Raw genomic sequence first — 26,504 nt, forward strand, 5'->3', positions numbered from 1 at the left:
GGTGTAGTTTTGCTCCTTATGTTGGTGTTTTCCATCTATTATCCTTTGTAGGGCTGGATTGTTATTTTATATCAAACAACTTTTATAATACTCATTTTTTTTTTTGTTTTTTTGAGACAGGGTTTCTCTGTATAGCCCTGGCTGTCCTGGAACTCACTCTGTAGACCAGGCTGGCCTTGAACTCAGAAATCCGCCTGCCTCTGCCTCCCAAGTGCTGGGATTAAAGGCGTGCGCCACCACTGCCCTGCTATAATACTTATTTTTATTATTATAATAGTTTATAAATTTTAAAGAATATGACAAAAAAGATATTGTAGGTATTGAAGGGGGGTCTCTGGGAGGAGTTGGGGTACAAAAGGAAAACAAGAATGTGATTTAATTCTATTTATTTAAAATGTTTTTAAATGTTAACAAATCCAAATAAATTGAAATCATGTAACTTTTCTCATTATAATACAATAAAACTTAAATAAATAAATAAAATATCTGTGAATAATTTAAGGCAGAAGCTTCACTAAGTACGTACAAAAATTGAATACTATCAAGACTAAATTTTAAAATAAAAATTCACAGAAAATCAGTCAATAAAAAACATGAAGAGGTAAATCAAGGGAACTACACAGCTAATAAAGAGTACTTGAAATATGCAAGATTTCTACTTTATAAAACTAATATTCTTCATAATGCTTATTTTCAAAACAAGTAAAAACCCATACTATTTAGCACCTATATTGTTAGAATCTCAAGTCAATATAAACAACATCAATATCCACAAAAATAAAATTTCATTATTGTTCTAAAATGTTTCTCCTTACCTATTAGTGATAAGCCGTGAATTAACATATCTGTATTCTCCTTCGTACTTCTGCTCCATAATTGTCATCTTACCAATGGGTCTTCTGAGCCGAGTTAGGAATAGCCCAGAAACAAGCAAGTAGGCCATCATGCTTGCGGGGCCCTGTGGTTAATGAAGAATGATGCACAGTACTCAAGGGTATGGTAATAAAATCTACATGTAGGTCTGTAAGTAACTGAACTCAGAGAAGCTGAGCGTTGCTTATTCCTCTCTCTTTTCCTAAAAATGACGCTAGTCTCTACACTTCTACTGTCATCCCCCAACTCCATCCCCAACAACTGACCACCTAAAACCTCTCATGGGCTTACCTTCTGTTACCTAACCTCTTCCGTTACCTACCTCTTCCACTGGAACCCAACTTAATGTTCTCTCTCCAGTACACAACTGTGAATGTTAGCAGTACTCTAGGTTCCTTCCTTAGCTCATCTTGCCCTAAACTTACACTTCTGGCCCCATCATTTTGGGGTACAAGATATCACTGCCAAGTATGTGCCGTGCATCCTCACCCCAACATCCACAGGTGCCTAGCTCAAGGGCAATCCTTTAACAAGCTATCAGTCCTTCCCTGCTGTAAACTAGGCTTTTGTCTTCTATGCGTTATAACTCCGTAAAGGACCCACAGCCACTGGCCTTAAGACGTTTCAATGAGTCCCCAAAACACCCTTAATTTCTACATACCTCTCATATTCTGCTCCAATCAAGACTGTTTTACTAAACATGCCATTCAATGCGGCTGTTCTTACATCTGACAAGTTTAACATCTAAGGGACATCTAAGAATCTCCTCAAAACAGTTCAATCAGCTTCAATTCTTCCAAGCACTAAATACGTCGTTGAAACGTCCACTGTGGACATTTCATGCGCATTATAACTGCCAGAATAATTGCTTCTTTAAACATACTGAAATCTCCCTTCAGACTCACCTTTTATGGCTAGTACAATATATATGAATATATGTGCCAATATTTTTAAAAAATTGTATTAGACTGATTCAACACATTTCAGTAACTATAGCAAATAGGCTGGAGGTGCTAACTGTATTTTTAAAATGTCAATGCAGAATTACACATATAAATATGAAAAATACCAGAAATATAAATTATAGTATAAAATCTAGAAATATTGATCTGTTCCCTCTCTTATGGTGCAGTCAGTTACAGAATAATTGCACCTGATCACAGGGTAGTAAAGAGAAAAACAGAAAATTCAAACAAAAGGAAAAAACTAGGCAAATTATTAATCAATCACAAAATGAATAAAAAGACACATGCGCACACACACACGCCTCCAGTATAGTATTATTTTATAATCAGATCATATTAGGTATAATATGAAGATGTTTCCAAGGTTAAAAAAATTTTTAGACCTTCACATTTATCAAAACACAGTATTGTAGATTTTAAAATGTGGAACAGGGGTAGCAAGATGGCTCAGTGGGTAAAGACACTTCTTGCCAAGCTTGAGTTTAATCCCTAGGACCCTACACGGTGAAAGAATATAACACTCCGACAAGTTGTCCTATAACATCCACACACGCACAAGTGTGTGTGTGTGTGTGTGTGTGTGTGTGTGTGTGTGTGTGCGCGCGCACATACATACATGCAAATATATACAGAAGAATAAAAATAGACTCACCTGAGCTCCAATTGCACTTGTTAACTTGAAAATATATAAAACTATGTCTAAAAATGGCTGTAAAATAAACATTAGAATATATAGAATTAGATCAAAGAACTAGCTTGCCTAGACTGACAAATAATACAAGATGTTAAATATAAAATATAATTCAATATTTAATACACATGTGGAACTCTCACCATGTATAATTAGCTGTAACAGTGCTTAGATAAATGAATATACAAAAATAAATAAAATTCTTAAGAAACTTGATGTAGAGATATCCCAAATAATGACCATTGACCATCAAGTGCGGGAAGTAATTCTATTCACCACTAAGACAGCTCTATCAGAATGTACTCACTAACACAGTAATATAAGTATGTTAAAGAAAATTACTTGAGTTATAATTCCAAATCTGCTTCACATTTTTCTGGTTTTGATATAATATCTATAAAATGAAAGGGACTGCCCAACAATTACATAAGTGAAATAATCAAGTGAAATAATCAAGTGAGTCTATGAAGCTTATCTGATGATAAAATACTTGTTTTTATACATTTAAGTACTGTCACTCACTGAGAACCAATTCAACCAGTGTTTCAAAAGCAGCATGTACTTTAACCTTTTTCAAGGAACCCGAATTGTGTTTAATTTGAAGTCAAACACCTCAGTACTAATACAAATATCTGACTTTATGAACTGGCTCATTCCAAGATGTACATCTCCCTTACTCTTCCAAATTATTAAAAAACAAAATACTTTAAAATTTTTCCAGGTGATGGTGGCACACACCTTTAATCCCAACATTCAGGAGGCAGAGGCAAGCTGATCTCTTGAGTTTGAGGCCAGCCTGGTCTATATAGTCAGTTCACAGACAGCCAAGGCTAAAAGAGACCCTGTCTTAAAAAAAAACAAAAACAAAAACAAAAACAAACAAAAACCAACCAACCAGACAAACAAATAAATAAAAATTAATTTAAATATATATAAAGGTTACTGGCCAAAAATAATATTAATAATTTAAGTCAGGAATTAAATTGATGTTTAAAACAGAGAATGCACTATAGTGCATAGAAAGATTATAAATAATTTCAGGGGGCTGGAAAGATGGCTCAAGAGGTTAGGAGCACTGACTGCTGCTGTTCCAGTGGTCCTGAGTTCAATTCCCAGCAACTGCATGGTGGCTAACAACCATCTGCAATGGGATCCAAAGCCCTTTTCTGGTGTGTCTGAAGATAGTGACAGTGTACTCATAGAAATAATTTCAGAATGTTTCTCTACTGCAGGTGTGACACTTCATGAGCTACACATTTGCTCAAGTTCCAAGAGGAAAGAAAGGCTATGTAACAGTTTCTCTCAAAATTAGCTTCATAGATCTATTAATAATCCTGAAGAATGAGACACTAGAGAAATGACTCAGTGGGTAAAGTGTTTGCCACGAACACATGACCACCTAAGTCCTGATTCAAACTCACATAAGAGCTGAGCACTGAGAACAAGCATCTGTAATCACAGCATGTTCCTCTCAGGAGATGAGAAACTGAGACCATAAAATCACCAGAAGCTCGGGAGCCACTAGCTCAGACACAGCATGAACAGCAAGACACTGCCTCCAATCCAGGGAGAGTGTAAGAACTGACATCTAAAGCTGCTGTGGCACCTGCACATGTAAACACATTCAAAATGCATGCACCAGTGCACACACACTCACATATGTACACACATGTGTACACACACAATCACTTTCTTCACATAGGATGATATTGAAGAAGAGAAACAGGAAATCCCTTGTCTCATTTTATGGATGTGTAACTTGAAATATAAATGAAAAAGTCAACCTGTAAGAAGTGCTACAAGTAAACAGACAAGAACACTTGTCTGAAATCAATCCACACAACTCTTATAAAACTTTTTTAAGATACTAATTTCAATTCTAAACCAAACACCTTACAAAAATAAGATTTTAAAATAATTATATAATTAAAATAAGTATACCTATCCTAATTTTCTTTTAAAAACATTCTTTACATGCTACTCCCTTCCACCCAATCAATTCTATATAAATTTGTTCAGATTCAAAATTCAACAAGCTAACAATTTTTTTAAGTAGGTAAACTTACCTTACTAAGATTTGAATACAGATCAACTACACTGTTACAAAATTTTTCTACATCCTGTGTAAGCAGCTGGTCTGGATTTGCTATTCTGTTATCCAGGTTGCCCATTTTATAATAGGTGAAAGCTCTGAAACAGCAATTAGACGGTGATTTCAAAACAAGTGATTACAGAGACCATGCACATTTATATCCTGCCCACAGCAAAAGCACAAGCAGACCAGCACAGACATTCTAAGGACTGTCCTAACTTATGTCAGCTATGGGGAAGCACGCCCAGAGAAGGGAGACTTGGTGGCTAGTGAGAACTCGAGGACTAGGGCCCACCACTGACAGGTCAGTCCCAATATACTCCTGATGTAAGAGCCATTCTTGAAAAGCAATCCAATAAACAAGAAAAGGTCTAATATCATAAACATTGCTGCCCAATTTAAATATTTCTAATTTAAGAATAGAGTTTTACTTACTGGAGATACTCCTCATAGAGGTACCTAGTGAGCCTTACTCGGAAGCACAGTTTGAGCTCATTTAACCCATACTTCAAGAAGTTGTTAACCAGAGAGATCTAAAACAAACAAGCAAGTATTATTGGTTTCGCTTCAACTTCTACTTACTAAATTGTAATTTATTTCTCTATCAGTTTCTGTATCTACAAGTTCTGATTTTTATAACTCAGGTCATATTGCAAATAAGTTCTGTTTTATTTAGATTTTATAACTATAAAAACAACAATCTAAGCCATATGTACTTAATTACCCCTATTTGGCCTCTTACTTGGAGCTTAATTTTAAAGTATTATTCTGAGACCCTTTCTGGGTAATCAGAAATACAAATCTGCTTTCTACCTGAGAGGCTATACAAGTTCCCACACTAGCATTTCTACCTCTGCTCTGTCACCACTACAGCCTAGACGGGGGCTTCCAGTCTGTTTTAAAGTGTGAGTTTAAATGCTACTTTCCAGATTATTCTAGAGCCACTTTACTAGTCTATCTCAGTTAAATGAATCCTTCCAGTTTTGTTTAAACTACTTTATTAAAAATGTTCTTATATGGTGTTTTAACCTTTGACTCCTGTCACTTATATCACCCTTTCATCTGAAAGGTCTAAAGATTGTACATGCTCCATCCTTGAGCTTTTTTTAAACTAGAATTAATTAGATTTCTCAAGGAGAAGTTCTCTTTTCTCCTCCCAAATCTGGACATTGAAAGTCTTATTGGGCTGAGAAAATAAAAACAAAGACCAAGGTAAGAACACCAATTGCTTTTAGGCTATTCTAATTTCTAAGTTAATTCAGAGAATAGAATTTAGTTTAACAGTGATTCAAGTTACAACTGTTTATGTTTTCAATCAATAGTTCCTGGATGATCTCCCCGTCTTACTCCCAATTTCACAATCTGGAAATGTTTTCAGTTGTCCCAGGTGGGAGAAGTGCTATTGCCTTTAACAGAATGTGGTTAAACACTGGAGAATCCTGGTCAGGAGAGAGTGGGAAGGAAAAGGAGGAGAGAGAAAAGAAGGGAAGGTGGGGATGGAAGGAAAGCGGGGGTGGGGGAGACAAAAAACAAAGAAAAAAACCACACATGTATGTAGGTGTGTGTGTGTTACACACATACTAACATAAAACCAAGCCAAATTTTAAAGTGTTCTATTAAGTATAAAGGTTTACATTGAAAAAATTAGAAGCTAAAGTACAAAATTTAATACAAACTTAGAATTTAGTATGACAAATCTAGTACAAATTCAAGGTTTAGTGAGGTGTAAAGTTCTCCCAAAGGAAAAGAAGTGCACTTACAAGAGGCATGGCAGCGATGAAGTTGAACAAGTATCTCTTGAAATCCTTGTTGCTACGACCAATGATGCCACTGCAAACCACCACATGCAATGCTTTAGTGCAAAAGAAGCCAACGTGACACTAGAAAACCTGAGCTCTAAACCATTCTTGGGGATTTCCATGGAGTTATTAAGGTAGTAAGAAAAAAATGAGAAGAAATCTTACAAACATGTTTACAAGATTCTGGGTTACAGCATCCAGGAATTCTGGGATATTACAAATTAAACCAAAGTAGTATTTGTTTACTTTAGATATTTTAGCATCCTTGATTCTCACTGGAATGGACTAGTTAGTGATGGTAGAGAGCCTACCTCAGCTACCTAGAAAGGGCAGAGAGTAAGCAGTATAGGCTTGTGGGTCCAAGTTCTTGTTGCAATTACTCAATGCTTTCACCAATAGAGTATAAGTAACCAAGACAGCCTGACTAAATAATAATAAAGCTCTAATAAAGCTTTGTCTTAAAAAAAACAAAACAAAACAAAAAGTATGGCGTGTGCACACCTTTAATCCCAGCCCTCAGTGGCTGGCAGATTCTGTGAGTTTGGGGCCAGGCTGGTCTACATATTGAAATTGAGGTCAGCTAAGGCTACATACTGAGACCCTATCTAAAAAGAAAAAGAAAAAAAAAAAAAAACATTAAGGTGAGTAATGAGACCTAACCAGTAGGTCCTGGCTGGCCAATCCTGAGACTGGATGGCACATGAGAGAACTATCAAAATCAGTCTGTAAAAGCTTCAGGTCCCTAACAAAAGCAGTTCCTCTTTTATCTGCTTTTTATCTGTTTTATCCATTAGCCTGCTTTTAAAATGCATATTAAGAATCTAAAATAAGGGTTCCACTACTTTATTTAAGGGTCTGAAAGTTGGGGCTGGAGAGCTGGCTCAGCCATAAAGAGCACTTGCTGTTCTTGCAGAGGACCCAGGTTTAGCCCAGCACCCACACAGCAGCTCACAACTGTGTAACTGTCCTCCAGCCTCTGTGGGCACTCGGCATGTATATGGTGCACACACACTCATGCAAGCAGAACTCATGTTCATAAAATAAAAATAAACTCTAACAAGAGTTCAAAAGCCATTATGATATGAGTATATTGTATATATATATATTTATTAGAGATCTTGTGTGATATGACCACACATCTTGTGTGTGGTCACAGAATTTTCTTTTCAAAGAAATTTTATTAATATTCCCAAATATAATTTTATAACTATATATAAATATACTGTAAATATCTATATATTGAGAATGTGCATAATATTTATATTAAGAAACTTCAGCAAACAACTTGTCTAGATCTCCCAAATGGCTGACTGGTATGTGATAAGGAAACTATTTTTTATGAGGGAGGAGATTAACAAATTTGAGGAAATCTGGATTAAACAAGGCTATCAAACATCTTTACCAAATATCTTTTCAAAGATTTTAATATATAAAAACCAAAAAGGGCTTTAAATCATGCTCTATTTTCTTGACAAAACTTTTAGGAATTGTTACCTTATTACTAATGGGAAAAATAAAATAAACAATTTTTCTTCGATTCTTGATGAAAAAGAAATACTGGTCTTTAAAAAGCTGAACTACAAGGGAAAAAATGGAACAGTACAAAAATATTGTTTATAGCAACAATTCTATTTTAAACAAGAAGTAATTAGGGCACTGAAAAAAAAAAGCTTGTAAGTTTCAGTTAAAATTGAATCAAACTACAGAAGAGCAGCAAGCTTTAGCATTGCCTGAGCTGTGAACCACTCGAGACTGCACAGAGCACATGCGGCGCATGCCATCCACCCATCACTTGCACGGTTTACCAATGGAGTAGCTGCTATAAACTTAAAAAATGACTCCTTGAATAAAGCCACACTTCTGCTTATTATTCCACTGCAAAAGAAAAGTAGTTATGAAAGAATAATCAAGTCACTATTACTCCCGAAGACTCAAGGACATTTGTGAAAGATGGCTTGGTACTCTAAAAGCAATGCTCATGACAAACTAGACAACACTAAGCACATCTTTGTGGTTGACAGAGCAGCACAGTGAGGAAGGATCCTCGTCCACACTGGCTTCACTAGCCTCGCCCCTACAGATGAATGTGCCCACTCTACACACTTCTCAGTCATTACTAACAAATAAGCCTTAAATACAAAAAAATACAATGCAGCACATTAATATCACTAACAAATCTTTTAGAACACTAAATCCACTTAGAAGGACCAAAAAGGAAAAGATGAACTCATTCACAGTGTAACTTTAATATTACGACAAAAATTAATTTTTCAAATAATAGTGTCCTGCATTATTACACTGCAATATTTAAACATTTTTTTAACTAAGCAACTAATAAGTATTTGTATTTAACTCTACTAAATACAAGACAAACAACAAGACTTTATATATTCATGTTCATTTAAGAAAATACTAGTAGTGATGTATTATTTTTAAGTATACAGTTAATATGTTTGGAGTTATTTAAAATTTATATTGAGAAAAATGTATTTTCACTATTGCTGTAGACAAGCATCTACATCAGACTGTTAAATTGATTGTTGTTTTATATCAAACAACTTTTATAATACTTATTTTTATTGTTATAATATTTTATAAATTTTAAGGAATATGACAAAAAGATATTGTAGGTATTGAAGGGGGGGTCTCTGGGAGGTGGTACAAAAGGGAAACAAGAATGTGATTCAAATCTATTTAATTAAAATATGTTTTTAAATGTTAACAAATTCAGATAAATTGAAATCATGTAACTTTTCTCATCATAATGCAATAAAAGTTTAAAAAAAAGAAAGTATTTGTATTTAACCAAGCGTCAAAGTCCCACATATGACTGAAGCTCAACACCTGTACTGCATAGGAAGTGCTTTAGTCACTTTCTAGTGGTATGAAGAGAGGGAAACTGGCAAAGGCTACTGAAACCTCAAAGCCACTCTCAGTGAAAAAATATTAACATTTTTATTTTATTTTATTTTATTTTAGACAGGGTCTTGCAACAGAGTACAGGCTGGTCCCAACTGTGCTATCCTCCTGCCTCAGCCTCCATAAAGCTGAGATTACAGGTATATGCCATCACACACCACTTCAACTCCAGAAGAATTGTTTTAAATAAAATAAAACTCCAAGAAAAATTGTAGAAAATATTTTTTTTCAGTTTCAAAATTAAAATTTAAAACTGAATACTAGGCTAACAGAATTATAAATTGGCTTATGTCCATCATCATCATCAATTAAATTACAAACTACCTAGTTTTTGCAGTTAATTTTCTATGTTACTAAGTATGTAAGAAAATCAATTCAAGGTGGCGCACGCCTTTAATCCCAGCACTTGGGAGGCAGAGGTAGGCGGATTTCTGAGTTTGAGGCCAGCCTGGTCTACAGAGTGAGTTCCAGGACAGCCAGGGCTACACAGAGAAACCCTGTCTCAAAAAAAAAAACAAAAACAAAAACAAAAAAAAAAAATCAATTCAATAAAAAATAGAAATACCCAGTACATAAAAATTACTGAATTTATAGTATCTGAAAGAAAAAAATCTTTTAGAATACAATTTTTCATTCTATTCTTTAAGAGATAAAGTAATATTCAATTCAATATTCAATCACACCATTCTTTATGTGATTCTATCCCAATAATTTAATTTTTGTAGTGGGCATAAACTGTATATTTTTACTACTCACAAATACAGTATCATTTGTGAAAACTATAATAATTAGAGAAACACTTAAAATTATAGATAATATTATCAAGGGAAAAATATGAAGCTTTACAAATCATATGGAAGGTTAGAAATGTCTTCTGGTTATCTGTCATACTAAGGCCTCAAATTACTTGGGCTTATAGCTTACATAAATAAAGCATGACCAAAAAATATTATTGCACATGTACACATATGCATACACTTAAGACTCTTATAGACACCCTTCAACAGAGACCTTAGAATAGAGATCAACAAGCCTTAAGTGGTTTTTAAAGTCTTCACTTTTTTAATTGTGAATTTATAGCCAAGAGTCTCAAGCTGTTCAAGAAAAATCTTTTTAACATGAACAAGGACTGTTAAGGACACAGAAATAATATTGGGCACTAGTGACAAAACAAAATAACTAAGAAAAAAAGAATGGCTTCAGAAATTAAAAGAAAAAATCCTAACTGTAAATATGACTACTATAAAAATAAGCACCCCTAAAAAATGTTCTTGGAAATAAAGTTACATCAAACATTCTCTGGAAAGTGTGGAGAAAATTTCTAGGTAATAGAATGAAAGTGTCAGAAATTATAGGTGCTTTTTACATCTTGCTGCAAATTACTATCACCTGATATCTCAAATGGTAACAGCTAATTAAACCAGAAATCCTGAGTGAGGCCTAGGCATCAGCAATTCTTAAGATGGTACAGATGAGTCTACATCCTGCAGCCAAGCAGCAGAGTGACACTTTCAAAGTCTAATGACAAGTGACTTTCAATTGGAATGCATAAGCACAGCTTGATTATAACTGAAGTGTTAGCAGAGAAAGACATTTTCAGATCCACAAGGGCTCAAAATTTTACTTTCCCTTCTCAGAAAAAGACTATGTCTACCAAAATGAGAAAGTAAACAGGGAAATATAACAGTAAAAGATTCAGGCACACAGGAAACTAGAGGCACAGGATGGGATGAAAACAGGAATGCAAAATTAAGATTGTAAAGTTCTGCACAAGTGTGTGCTTGGCAATATTAATTATATATGCTGTGGAGATCTTACAGTACTGTGAAAAGCCTGGAACTGAGTCAGAACAGTGGGCAAACAAAAACCTGTAATTAATAAACAGAACAAGCAAGGAGCTGTGCACAAGAGCAAGTACAAAGCACTGCCTGTAGCTCTGCTCCAGCAACACACAGTATCGCACAACAAGGAGTCCTGACAGCCACTCTGGAGAGTCACCAAGGAGACAAGCAAGAGCGGCTTGTCTCCTTCCAGAGCTCGGAACAAACCCACCCTAAAGCCACTGAGCCTTCAAAAGAGAATTCACATCCACTCTGGGAGATGTGTGTTAACTTAAAAGCCTACGTAATTTACCCATACATGTTTACATAGGGCTTTTATCTTAAGCAAACATCCTTCTTCACTTTCCTACACACACAAGTCAGAAATCATGGGCATAAAGCATGCTTCCTACAGACTAAGGATATATACATGAAAAACATCATTTTAAAAGATTTCAAAAGTGTGGGTACATTATCCAAAAAGTTACCTTATTTATTTTAACACATATGTGATAAAACACTGCATACTATGAAATAGAATTCCAATAAAAATATTCACCTTATCATTTGTATTATAATAGTAAATTCATTAACAGACAAATAAGTGTTGCAACAATCTGAAATATCCCAACTGCCATTTTTCAACTTAGCCATTTTTTTGGTTAACTTTGCCATTTTTAAATCCAAATTTTTCAATTGTAGTGATTAAGATAATGTTGGAAATATAATAAAAAAATGAAAAAATTACCTTTAGAATCAGAAAAGTCTGATTTTTTTAATACTGCTCACTCCATATGACTTACCAAGTGTTATGATATTTTTCTCCAAATTATCATATTAATTTTAGACACTAATAGATACCTATTCTTTTAAGCTTTCAGAATAGCACCTGTCACACTACACTTTAATTTTTGGGTTACTTGTCTTTATCCCTTTACACAATGTCAGCTCAGCTCAGCCCGATACAGAATGTCTCCCTACCATCACACACCATAGTGCCTGACACAAGGAAATACGCCTCCACCCGCAACTATGTATACAGATGAACAAACACATAACTGGACGTCAGTACATTTTATCCACCCTCCTCTGTTTTTTTGCTTATAGCAACAATACTTAAATACAAGGTAAACTACTATTTCCCACAAGAAAAAAGTGAATCAACAAGTACCTTTCAATCAGCGTCCCATTTTGAATCATCCAGACATCACAGTATGTTCGAGACACCAGCATAACAGCAATCAGCACCAAGTAGCCTGTCTACAATAAACCAGGTAGAGTGAACTGAATGCACTGTAGAATGTTAAAACAAACAGTAACTTGGTGGCGGTTTTGGTCAAATTTCAGAGTTTTATTCTAACAATATTTATTTACATCTTATGTGTATTTTATCTATGAAACATTTTAACAGAGCTTAAAGGGAACTTAAAATTATAATATATACGTTAAAGACCTTATAGAGCATTTAACTAATAATCTCATTTAGAATTCAAAGGCAGGTCAAAGGCAAGTCAATGGCAAAAACTAGATAGGTAACTTTAAAAAAAAGATTTATTTATTTTATGTGTATGAGTACACTGTAGCTGTACAGATGGCAGTGAACCATCATGTGTGTGGCTGCTCTCCAGCCCCGCTCGCTCCAGCATAATTCACTGTAGCTATCTTCAGACGCACCAGAGGTGGGCGTCCAATCTCATTACGGATGGTTGTGAGCCACCATGTGGTTGCTGGGATCAGAACTCAGGACCTTCGGAAGAGTAGTCAGTGCTCTTACCCGCTGAGCCATCTCGCCAGCCCTGGTAATTTTTTTTTTAATGATTTATTTTATGTATATGAGTACACAATTGCTCTCTTCAGACACACCAGAAGAGGGCATCAGACCCCATTGCAGATGGCTGATGAGCCACCATGTGGTTGCTGGAAATTGAACTCAGGACCTCTGGAAGAGCAGTCAATGCTCTTAAACACTGAGCCATCTCTCCAGCCCAGTAACTTATTTTTAATATGCTTCTTTAATAAAGAATGATTAGAATAATTAGTAATGATTACTGCATTAACTAAACAACTAGCAATGGAGCTTAACATTTTGTACAAACTGAATAAATGAGATTCCACTTGTTAAATAAAAAGTGTCTATCTAATACTGTCCAGATTTTCTCAGAGCTTTCAACTTGAGCTTAAGGCAAAAATTATACTAGAAAAGGAACTAATTTAGTTAAGCAGAGCTCTGTGGAAGAGAGAGAAAGGGAATGTCTAGAATAGCAAATATAGCTGTGTCCTGAGAACACATTAAACAAACCAGGGAGACAGGAGAAGACAAAGGTAAGGGGAAAAAAGATTAAAACCACATGAAGCATGCAGGTGCTGATCCAGCAAGTCCATAAATCAATAATTATCATACACTTCTACTGGGTAAAATGGTGCTAAAAAATGATGAGTGTGGGATGTTACATCATTGATACTGGTGATAATTTCGAGACTTTTTAATAGTCTTCTTTATCTGCACAAAAAAATCTTACCTGGATTGCTATGGCTGATTGTTCTAAATAGTCATGAATAAGGAAAGTTGAACATTTAGTATTATAATTTCTGAAGACTTACCTCTTTACAAAATGTTCTAGGTACCATAATTTTTAGGATCTGTGAGAGCCTTGATAAAAACACTTTGTCCACCACAGCCCGCTCTTTCTTTACTTCTTTCTACATGTAAGAGAGGAAAAGAAAATTGTTAAGATGGTAGCTGCAACAAATGCAGTGTTTAAAGAGCCACATTTAAGGTAGCTGTAACAATACAATGATTACAGATTAATGATTTAAGGGAACTGCAACAGATGCACAGTGATCACAGGGCCACATTTCCTATCATTGCAGACAACTATTAAGATAGACAGCTGGATTTATAGCGCACACCTGAGCAGCTCTCCATAGTCACACAGATTCCAAGAAAACAGAATGATCCTAACAGGTGAAAAGAGAAATGAGATATGCTCTCTGAGAGAAGAGCATAAACAAGTAAAATAAAAGTATAAAGAGCCTAAATCCTCAAGGGACAAGGTGGCCAGTAAGGCCGAAGCTCTGAGAAGTACAGAGTAAGAAATGACCAACTATCTACTGACTTGGTTATCTTTTGCAGTGATGGGGCTGAACCAAAGACTTCATGCATGGTAGAAACGGACAACCCCCCCCCCACCACCACCACTGTCACACACCCCTAGCCTCCACTTCTTAATAAATAGAAACTTTTTTAAAGGTCCTAAACATGACTTTCCCTAATTTTAAGAAATGTCTGCTGAGCAGTGGTGGCTCACACCTTTAATTCCAGCACTCTGGAGGCAGAGGCAGGTGGATCTCTTGAGTTTTAGGCCAGCGTGGTCTACAGAGAGTTCCAGGACAGCTGGGGCTACACAGAGAAACCCTGTCTGGAAAAAAACAAGGGAGGAAGGGAGGGAGGGAGGGAGGAAGGAAAGAAGGAAGGAAGGAAACCAACCCTCTGGGTTACTAGATTTATCACTTGATGTTTTCAATATACAATCTGCAGATTCTTACTCATAAATTCCTAAGCTCCTTACCATATTCAATTCATTCCTAATAAGGGGCACCAGACAAAAGTAAATTAAGAAGTAATTACAGATTGACTAACTAGAGTCATGAGAAAAAGAATAATTTGGGCAGGGAGACACAGAAAGAACTCTACACTGAAAGTGACAAAGTAAAGAAAGGGATTAAATCATAAAGAAGAGCAAGTCTACATGTACACACTCAGTGCTGGGAAAGACACTGGATGCACACTTAGCATCAAGATGCTGGAAAAAGAACACAAATGACAAAAGGTAAGGGTGCCTACAAAGGACTGGGCTGAGGGACATAGAAGGATCTCGAATTTGTTGTCAGGAGAGAGATTTGAGATAAGACAACAGCTTCTCCCTTAGAGATTTATTTTCAAAGGTGCAAAAAAAACAGAACTACAACCTTCTACAAAGATGAGGACCAAGTGGCATCTACGGCTTTTGGTAGCAATATTTCCTTTACTATCCTTGGACTGGGAGACTAGGAAAGAAACCCCCCAAAACTACAAGCTACCCAGAGCACATCCTTCCCAGCTCTTTCCAGACCCCCAGTCAACCATGGGGTGAAAAAGAGAACCATCTCCCTCAAGTCCTTCTAACTCCATCCCTCTCTTAAAATAGTACTAGTAGGTCAGATATAGTGGTGCCTGCCTCTAAACTCAACACCCAGGAGGCAGAGGTAGACAGACCTCTGTGAGTTCAATGTCAGCCTGGTGTATATAGAAAGTTCCAGGCCAGCCAAGGCTACAAAGTGAGACCTTGTTCCAAAAAAAAAAAAAAAAAAAAAAAAAAAAAAAAAAAACAACAACAACAACAACAAAACAAAACAAAACAAAACAAAAAAAAAACAGGTGTGGGGGGTATGGGGAGTGGCCTTAATGGAGAAATATAAGTTTTGCTACAATATGATAGTTAGAGTGAACAAAGAGACAGACGGGCCAAGATAGAGAGAAGTGGATGGGATGTAACTTAGTATGGAATTTGGGGTTATGTAGTAACTAAGTTGACTTTTTTTTCAAATAAATGGTACTTATCCCTGTGTCGATTTATTGGCTTTAATAACTGTACTATTAGTATAGTTTTGAATGTAATTCTTATACCTAGTATGTATTACCATATAGGCTATTACATATAAGTTTAATTTGCTTTTTCTTCCTTAAAATTATTTCTAGAATTGACTACTAAGCACCAAAGTGTAGCTGTTCCAGCAGCAAATGTAGCAGCCGTGATCCACTCAGCTAGCAAGCTGGGTTGGAGCTGAGGCACATGGTGTGACAGCAGGAATGTGTGGCAGGAGCACTCAGATGGGCACTGGGAGCTGTGCAGATCCACCTTGGGGCTCACTCAGTACCACTAATAAGTTTAACAGAGTGGTAACAACCATGCAATTCTATGATTCTATGATAAATATACTAATAATTATTGGATTTAAATGATGACTATCAAAATAAGAAGTGTAAATAAAACTACTATTTAAAAAAGTCAATTGGTGAATACAGAATTAGAGGATCTATTATCAGAAAGATCAAAAGATACCTATAGATTATACTTTACCAATAACTTAATATAAACAATAGTTATAACTAAATAAACAATAATATCAATGTTAGGCTGAATATTAGCAATATGGTGTTCATATCAAGTAATTTAACAGTGTTGAAGTATTTCATGCTAGTTAAAAACCTCCTTTAGGTAATTACACTCTATTTTAAGCACAATGTCTGAGGGGATTCTAGGATAGGTCCAGAGGCATGTATACAGAATTTTTAAAAGATGAAAATAATTGTGATGATAAATATTTAAAGAAAAAGTTTCTAATCATAGTGGTACACATGTTAAACCCTGCACTAAGGAGGCTGAGGCAGGAGGATGAAGGGTTTAAGGTCTTAGACTGTACATAAAGTGAGATCCTGTCTCACTCAAAGGGAGGAAGCGAAGCTAGGTGAGCAGCAAGTGGTCACAGCTCACCTAACAGAGCTGGTACTGTCAACTTAGAGGAGGGTTCCAATGACAGGTACAGTAACCCCAGCAGACCCAGGCCAGACTCTTAAAGGGAATTCCTGCAACAGAATCTTATATGTAGGCAAATGGAAGTGAGATTTTAAAACTTGTATTCTAACTCTAAAATTCTGTTTTACCCAACAAAATTGATTAAATAATGTAAACCACCCCCAAAAGTAGGTCATTTAAAATTTTTTACCTCATTATTCTGTAATGGCGGTTTTCCACTTTTCTTACTGCAAAGGGAAAAATAAAAGAGCTTTATTTGTTATATGCTTCCATAATTAAAATTATTCTAAGATGTCAAAAAACATAAAACTCTCTAAATGGTCATTTTATTTTTGTATAACTAAAGAGGCAAAATTCATTCATTAAGAATAGTTCAAGGCTGGAGAGATGGCTCAGCGGTTTAGGGCACTGACTACTCTTCCAGAGGTCCTGAGTTCAATTCCCAGCAACCACATGGTGGCTCACAACCATCTGTAATGGGATCTGATCCCTCTTCTGGTATGTCTGAAGACAACTATGGTGTACTCAAATAAATAAAATAAATCTTTAAAAAATAAAAAGAGATAGTTCATATGCCTCTTTACAGGTTGAGTGCACACTGCATGAAATGCTTGGCCCAGAAGTGTTTCAGATTTCATAGTTTTTCAAAATTTAGAATATCTGCTATATACATTTTACCAGATATAAAAACCAGGGTGCTTAAAGATTTCATTATTTCAGGTAATTTCAGGGCAGACATGTTTAATTTGTACTAAGTATTGTTTAGAGAAAGGACTCATTAAATGTTAGGTTACTAGTATTATGAACAGATGGGGTGTGTGTGTGCGCGCACACACACACACATGCATGCACTCATGCATGTGTTAACTCCCACATATCACGTATACTTTTTTCTGTAAGTCTTCCTACAGAATGGTGAAAATCTACCTGTCCATTCTTGAATCAAACTTGGCCACATTAACTATTGGCCAATGGGATTTTAACAAGGTGACACAGTGCTGCATGTGCTTAAAATACCCTGGGGGTGGGAGGAAGGACTCAAGTGTTGAGGTTTGGTATTTTACTGTGTATTTTAATGCTAACTGCAGCTCCCCAAGATAAGGGAGTCTGCAGTAGACCCAAGTGAGCCATGTAACCTTGCTCCCAAGTTATTTTTGATTGGTAAAGATGCTGTCAGCCAATAGCTAGGCAGAAGAGACTCAGGTAGGCAGGGGGCATTTTTAGGGTTCCCAGGCTTGGGGGTCAGAAGAGAACCAAAAGGGGAGAAAGGTGGAGGAGGAAGAAAAAGTTGCATGGGTTAGGTGAGTCATGAAAACATGGCCCTGAGGGCTGGCCAACTGGAGTTAAAAGCAGCCCAGATGAAACATAGTAAGTAATAACTTGGGGTTATTGACAGGAAAGTAGATTCTAATAGCCTAGAGGTTAGATATCTGCCCAGCCTTGTGCTGTTTAGGGCTTATTGTAAACATAAAGGTTGTCTGTGTCCTTTATCTAGGAACTAAATGATGGAGGTGGGGAAGAAATTCTGGACTGGGCTTAAACATTTCTACAACACTCAAGGGATGATTTATTTTGTCTCAGTTTCAGAGGCTGCAGAGGCTTCTCCTGTCCACCCTGACAGGAGAGCAGCATGTACCATGGAGACCATGAGAGGGTGAGGCAAGGAACTGCTTTCTATCCCTTTACCCCATCCAAGCTTCCAGTGTGGAAAGTGGTGCTTCAAGGCAGGTCCACCCAATTAGTGAATCTCCTCTAGAATGCCCTCACAGACAGTCCTGCATTCTGGATTCTATGAGTATTTCTCTACCAGTCATACTGACAAATGAGATTAGCCATCACAATACTAGAAAAACATTTTACTTTGTGTCCTCTCAGAATCTGTACCCCTCTATCATATGAGTAGCCAATTCTAAGCTAGCTATCTAAAGGAGAAGAATCTGTCATCTCCACACTACAGGGAGGACAGTGACCTGGAAACAGTAGCTCAGGTCTGTGATCTGATTCCTAGTCCATGCTCCACTCTACACAGCACCATCAGCCTGGCTTCCACCCTGTTTATAACACACTGTCCTGTACTCCCTCAACAAAACACTAACCACATTCTAAATTCCTGCTTGTGAATTTCCTTCCAGTACAGAGGTCTGATAAGATGAGCATCTTAAGTTATAAGTACAGCATACTTGGATTATGGAATCTGCATCCATGAACTGAAGGGGGAAAGCAAGTTCAGGCAGAACTCAAACATATCTAACACTCAGCTAATCAGATAGATGTTCTATGGTGGTTTGAATGAGAATCATTCCCTATAGTTTTGGGTATCTGAACACTTGTTCAAAGTTGACTTGAACATGACGCTTTATCACAGCAGTAGAGAACAAAACTAAGACATGTTCTAAGTAAGTATTGCAAAGAATGCTGTGTGATCAACTGAAATGTCTTCATATTTCTGCATTGCTCAGACTTATCCAAATGTATGCTGCTCTTGTTAAGTCATGGACTGGGGATTCACGTGTCTGAAGCAGACTCTAAACATGGGCTGCACACATACTTCTCAGAGGAAGGCAGTAAGACACTCTTAAAAGGGGCAGCTTTGTTGCACACCTCCAAGTCATGTATACACAAAGGCCATGTATATGCAGTCCTCTCTGTCAATGTCTCACTGAGCTCAATCAATCTGTGTATTTCATTTTCAGCATCAAGACACACAAGACCAAGCAAAGCTAGAAAGGCAAACCCGACTCCAAGTCAAAGGATGGTTTTTAGGGTTTTTTGTTTGTTTGTTTTGTATTGTTTGTTTGTTTCAAAACAAGGTTTTTTGTGTAGCCCTAGGTCCTATAACTCACTCTGTAAAGCAGGTTGGCCTTGAGCTCACAGAGATCTGCCTGCCTCTGCCTTTTAAGTGCTGTTATTAAAGGTGTGTGCCATCACCACCCAGATGTTTCATTTTTAAAAGTGCTCAAGTTGGGGCTGGAGAGATAGATCAGCAGTTAAGAGCACTGGCTACTCTTGCAGAAGACCCACATGATGGCTCAACAGTTCCAGGGGATCTGGTGCCCTCTTCTGGCCTTCATGGGGACAAGGCACAAATGCAGTACACTTAGAAACATTCAAGCAAAAAGCTTATAAAATATAAGTATAAAATGTAAAAACACAAAATAAAAATACATAAATCTTTAAAAAACAGTACTTAGGATTATTGTTAATAATTTAAGTATATATATTATAGGATTGCTTAAAACAAAAGCAGAAGTGATATCAGAATGAGAGAAAATATTTGCAAACATTCATTTAGTAAGGAGTAGGCATTCAAAACATAAAGAATGTTTTACAAAGACAAGAAAACAAATAATTCAAAAATTACCAACAGTCAATACTCAAAAGGCATATCAGTAGCTAATGGACACATCAAAACATATTCAACTTTATTTATCAACAAAATGCAAATAAAACTACACTGAGAGCTGGAGAAATGACCCAGCATTTGAAAGTATTTACTGCTCTTTAAAGGGCCTGCGTTCACTTTTCAGAGTCCACATCAGATTGCTCACAACAACCTGTAACTCCACTTCCTATGGCTTCCCCATTTACCTGCACAAGACACGGCACACATAAGCTCACGCAGGTACACACATAAATAAAAAAAGAATGAGTACTTTTTAACAGTTACAGTGAAATGCACCTAATACCTAGTAGGATCACTATTACCAGATTTAAAAAGACAGCATTATTGGCAAGATGTACAGAAAAGGGGATTCTTGTTCAGCTTGCAAGAATATAACCCTAGGTTATTAAAAACAAAAAACAAAAAAAAAACACAAATTCCTCAAAAATATAAAGTAGAACTCTTACCATATGATTCAGTAATTCTACTTGTTGGGTATATGGTCCAAGAAAATGGAATCAGAATTGTGAAGTAGCACCTGTACTCTCGTGTCCACCCCTAAATCAGCTCTCCCTGTGCCCTCACATCCACTGCTCTCCCCATGCCTTTCTTCCTCTCAATCCCCACAGCATTCTCTGCTTAGAGCACGTACCTTACATTAATCTCACTTGGCCTAATGTACAATCCACAGAAAACCTGCCAACCTTAAGCAATAAATACCCAGGAGCTAGCTCTTCAGAAAATAAAGCACCTGGTAACCGACAGTAAAGGAAGGGTGCAGGCCAGGGAAGACTGTGCCTGCCTCAATTCCAAGACAATGGAGACCAGGCAGGACCAGGAAGCCAGCCTGGAGTTCACAGCAAGGCCCTCTCTCAAAATTAAAAAAGTAAGAAGGATACAAAAGCACAAGACAAAAAAAATTTACAATTTTAAAACAGTGAGTCTTTGTCTCTGAATATCTTATAAAGTTATTTAAAAATTTACATGAAATGTCTAATTCCCTAGAAAAACATAAATTTCCAAAACTGATCACCTGATCAGGAGGGAGATAAAGAAAAAAAAAGTAAGGGATTGGAAAGATGAGACGTTGAGAAAATTGAGATAACACCTCCTACCCATCCCATCCCAAGAAAAAGCATCACCCCCAAAGATTTATAAGGAAAACTCCCAAAGAGCAGACAACATCAGAGCTGGAACAGTTTCTGAGCATAAAGCATTGTAAACTACTATATTTATTTCGTGTAAAGTATTGCTACTAAAACATAACAAAAATTAGGTTGTTCTTATCCCATCTGTAGTTCTGGGTTTTATTTTTTTAATCTTACATCATGAGAATGTATGATTTGTAACTATAACTTCTAAAATAAGCACAGTTTTCAGAACAAGTCCAAATTCTACAGTTCGGTACTGAAGCAGACAAGGTCTTGGCTCCTGCCTAACCAAGCTCATCTGCCACCAAGCACAGACTCTATGTACTGAAGGTACGCTAAGGTCAATCAGGTTAAACTGTGAAGTGACAAGTATCTGACAATCTCCCCCTTGTAAAGTGTTAACTCACATGCTCTCACACTGCAATGCACTATGTCTTGACATGTTACTGCAGCTGCTTAAAAGAGTCTCCCTAGACAAGCGTCATCCACAGATCTATAATCCCAGGTTGAAGCAAAAAGACTATGAGTTCCAGGCCAACCTGGGTTACATCTTGAGGATTTATTTCATCAAACAAATCAGTGTCACAGAGAAGGCTGGCTGTTAAGAGTACTTGGCACTCTCAGGGGGGCCTGGTACCCACATGGCCACTCACGGCCATCTTTTATTTGAATTCTCGAGATAAAAGTCAGATTGGTCCTTCCTCGCACCTAATGTGTGCTAACAAAGTGATTAATATATCTCCCTTCAGTTTTAAACTGTGCCAGTCAGGATAACAAAATATCCAGCAACTCTATCTTGGTTAGAAGTCTCCCTTGCCCAATTTTTCCTTTCAAAGAGAGAATATCAAGTATCTGCTGCAGTCATCCACAATCCACATGGTGCATTTGCCCCTCACCATGAGAACGGTTCCTGGTCCTCTTCATGTCCTTATCACTGATGCCTAACACTGTGCCTGACATATGGTAGATACTTCCCTGTGTAGCCCTGACTGTCCTGGAACTCACTCTGTAGACCAGGCTGGCCTCAAACTCAGAAATCTGCCTGCCTCAGCCTCCCAAGTGCTGGGATTAAAGGCGTGTGCCACCACCACCCGGCATGGTAGATACTTTCTAAACTTGCATTTTGTTTTCTCCTTTAAATTTAGTTTCAGACCAAGACTTTTGAAATCTGTCTGTGAGGAAGGAAAAAAAAAAGATCTAAGTGACCAGATACACAAGTAGCTAAGCCAGGAAAGGCGGCAAGTGGACAGAACAAGTGAATGAGTGAGCAGCTTCCTTCAACAAGACATCTGAGGGGACAAGGACACCAGATTTTAGTGAGACCCACAGGACATGGCTGTTTTTAATAAGCACCATTTCAAAATAAAGCTCAACTAACGACCACATTCACTTCCTTCTACTACCTACCATTTCCCCAAGCTATTTGCATTTCATTCTGAATAAAGTTGGAATTTTAGACCTCTACCTGGACACAAACTACTTTCACTGATGGCTAAAGTGCTTAAAAATATACAGTCAATACACAAGTCAACTCAATAAAATTCTCAAGTTTTTCTCTCTATTAACATTGACTTCTAAGATCTAGAAGACAACTGAGGCCAAAAAGTATAAAACATTAAAAGCCAAATGCTACTAACAATAGCTACATTTCATACCATTGACGCCAAGTTTTCTAGCAATATATTCCTATAAAGCAAACAGTACATACCCGTATTTAAGTCAGTAAACAGAGGCTTGAAGACTCATTTATTTATGAGAAAGAATGTAACAGGAAACATGTTTTTCCTTATGGAATTCACAGATTAAATCCCATTCTTCTAAGTACTCAAGAAAGGCAATTCTGTCATCTTAGAGGCATGATTTCTGTTTTCTAAAATCTAAAGGTAGTTGAAACCATGTCATAAAATTAGGAGACAGTGAATATAAAACATTGACTTTTGATTCAATTGACTGGACTGAAATCTGTTCTTAAAATTTTGTGAAAGGACAAAGAAAGGAAACCAACAGACCATGGAGAAGCGAGTGGGAACAAGAAAGCTCAGGAGTGGTCAGATATATACAGAAAGAGGCCTTTACACTCTAATAAGCAAGAGTAAGTGCTTAAATTAAAGAACTATCAATTTAGGGACAGCATAGTGGGTAAAAGTACTTCAATCTTCAGAACCCACGGTGGAAAGAGAACCAACTCCCTAAGATGTCTTCTGACCACCACACATGGCACGTGAGTGTATCCACAACAGACATAAATAAAATCAAATTATTTTTAAAAGAATAATTATTTAAAATTAAGGAAATATATGCTATGCAATTAAAATTGAAAACAACCATTTTATAAGCTTTGAGCAATACTACACCATAGTACAGGCTCATAGGTTAACAGGAATAGTCTTGCCTTCAAAGAGGTTGCAATCTAGCTAGAGTAAAATACTGATAGAACTATAAAATCTGATAAGTTCTAGATCTAAGCAATGCTCTGGAATACAAGTGAATGTGGAATTAATGCTAACCTAAGCCTTTACTCATGTAAAACCTAAACTGAGACTTAGCACTGAAGAGATTTAGTGTGAAGGTGACTTAAAGGGGGTGAAGGTGAATAGTATCAGGGACACCATGAGCAGAACAGTTTATTTCATAAGGGGTAGAGTACACCAAAGAAAGGAAACGAGAACAACAAAATATATTTACCTTAAAGACATATTAAATGTGTTCTAGCTATAAGCACAGTTATAGCACTAGAGAAAATTTCTGGATCAGAATTCTAATGACACTGTGTGTTAACTGTGTGACTTTGGGCAACTTATATAATTGCTCTGTACCTTGTTTTCCTGTCTACAAAATGGAAATAATACTACCACCAGTTACAGTATCTCCATCAGTTTCCATGGGCTAAGACACACACGGTGTTTATGAAAGAACCTAACACATTGCGAAGACTCAGATATTGGTGCTACGTGAGGAAGAGCTGGTAGCTCTGTTTAGGAGTGGGGATGATACCTGAGAAAATCTCTGCCCTGTATAAAGAACAGCCAAGGAAAGTATTAGAAATGATGGCTGAACAAGTTAGAGTTGAGAATGAACTCAAGAGGGAATGAGAAGGAGAAAGGGCAGACGCTCAAGAACAGGCGCAGAGAGGGAGGAATGGGAAGCCATGGCTCCAAGCCAATGCCCAGCAAAAAAGAAACACTTTCCTTCCCGAGACAGACAACAGGCCCTGGAAAGTGGGGAGGGCAGCCAGGCCTTAGGGCAGCCAGGCCTTAGGGCAGCCAGGCCTTAGGGCAGCCAGGCCTTACCCATAACAAAGAATAGTAAAGAATTCTGTAAGCCATCGTTGGGCTGTTTTGTGTTCATGTTCCAATAAGAGAACTATATGGAAACCAGTCAAAAGACAAAGGAATGTTTAGATTTGAAGTTCGTAAGTGGAGATGTTGATTTAACGTGACACAGATTTACAATAACTAAAGCATGAATTCTGAAATATGAATCCTGCTTTTCTTTATTAGCATGTAGACTGACATTCCACCTAGGTAATCTAAAGTCAAGTGCTCTTTAAAGAAAATGACACTGGCTGTAATATTCAAAATAATTCTGAAAGTTACTTTTAGATCAAATGTTCGGATGACAGCCAACAATAATCAAGCATAGCTACACACACTAACCAAGACCAACAGAAATTACAGAAAACACAGACCATAGATTTCAAATGTTTACATTTCCAGAAACGGCTTAAAAACAATATACAGTATTATTTCTAAATACTCTGTAAATGCATTTTTAAAATACTTTTCATTTTATTTTACTGTGTTAGGGTCTTGCCTGAATGCATGTCCACGCAGCCCATGGGTGCCTGGCACCTGTAGTGGCCAGAAGAAGGTATTGATCACCTGGAACTATCATTACAGCCATGTGGGTACTGGGAATCGAACTCTGGTTCTCAGGAAGAACAGCAAGTGCAAGAGCTTAACTGTAGAGCCATTTCTCCAGACCCATAACTTTTTAAAACATAATGTTATCCACTAAGGAAAAATAGATGAAAGTAGCACCTGACCTGAGAGAACTAAATAAAATTTAAAAAATAAAATATACAACTGAAATAATCAATAGGATTAACACATTTCACACAGTTGAAGAAAAACTTACAAAGGAGTACTGAAGAAATGCTCTGTGGTTAAGAGCATATACCAGAGGATCCAAGCTTACAACCACTCAGATCACATGGTTCACAAGTCCCTGTTACTCCAACTCCAGGACATCAGACACCTCTGGCCTCCACAGACACCCACACTCATGTTCGCAAACCCAGACAGACACACACATACATACACACGAACATGCACACATAAAATAAAAAAATATCAAGTAATTCAACATTATATTTTAATAATAAATGTAACAATTAACTTTGTTTTGTGTTTAATATAAAATCTTTTTCTAACCCATGAGTAAGTCTTGACTATTCTTCTGAATCAAAGTTCATTTAAAAGAATTTGAGTAAAAAGATTCTTTACAATCCGCATGATTAATTCAATCTTAATTGTTTGTAGACTTAAGGTTTTTTATGTATATGAGTGTTTGTCTACACATTTTTGGACCAATGAGGTCAGAAGGTGGCAGATCTCCTGGAACTGGAGCTACAGCCGGTTGTGAGCCAACAAGTGGGTGCTGAGAAGCAAACCTGGGTCCTTTGCAAGAGCAACAGAAGCTCTTAATGCTGAGCCATCTCTCTACCCCACTCAATTCAATCCTAAGGACGCTCACACCTAATGTTTTAAAACCTCTTTGATTCCTAGCTCACAAAAGAAAAATAATAAAACTATCCCAAACAACTGATGTAAACAATAAATGTAAATATGTCTAAAATATAAGACTAAAAATTCGTTAAACAGTTTATAGTACTATCTCCAATTTTCATGTCCCTAATAACCTTTCTCAATGTCTTTGCTCAAGCTGTTCTCCATACCTGGAACACCCTTGACCCCTCAAATAAAAGAAGTTAAGAATGGGCTCAAAAGTGAAATCTATCCATATTAACAAGCATATTAATTACATCTTCCTAGCTCCATGTTCTCTCCCAAAAGACTACATTCCTAACACAGATCTAGGAATTCTTAGGTTGTATGGATTTTCTATTATTTGTACCTCCACAAGATTTGTCTTAGAAATAATATTCATGGGCGGTGGTGGCGCACACCTTTAATCCCAGCACTTGGGAGGCAGAGGCAGGTGGATTTCTGAGTTA

The 26,504-nt window shown here is 36.8% G+C and overlaps 1 protein-coding gene across 2 annotated transcripts in view; it reads right to left on the bottom strand.

The window, feature by feature from the left end:
• Abcd3 (ATP binding cassette subfamily D member 3) overlaps positions 1-26,504 on the bottom strand; it is a 57,256-nt gene that overhangs the window by 20,555 nt on the left and 10,197 nt on the right. Inside the window, exons 2-9 of one of the 2 annotated variants that reach the window (XM_031375325.1) lie at positions 16,926-16,962; positions 13,761-13,859; positions 12,331-12,419; positions 6,382-6,451; positions 5,057-5,154; positions 4,596-4,719; positions 2,491-2,547; positions 816-958 (exon numbers count right to left, since the gene is read on the bottom strand). In XM_031375325.1, the coding sequence (XP_031231185.1) occupies positions 816-958; positions 2,491-2,547; positions 4,596-4,719; positions 5,057-5,154; positions 6,382-6,451; positions 12,331-12,419; positions 13,761-13,859; positions 16,926-16,962 (717 nt within the window). The remainder of the gene's footprint in view (positions 1-815; positions 959-2,490; positions 2,548-4,595; positions 4,720-5,056; positions 5,155-6,381; positions 6,452-12,330; positions 12,420-13,760; positions 13,860-16,925; positions 16,963-26,504) is intronic. The other variant, XM_031375326.1, reaches the window with a different exon arrangement.

Source organism: Mastomys coucha, unplaced genomic scaffold (assembly GCF_008632895.1).
Source record: "Mastomys coucha isolate ucsf_1 unplaced genomic scaffold, UCSF_Mcou_1 pScaffold16, whole genome shotgun sequence".
Lineage (NCBI taxonomy): Eukaryota > Metazoa > Chordata > Mammalia > Rodentia > Muridae > Mastomys > Mastomys coucha.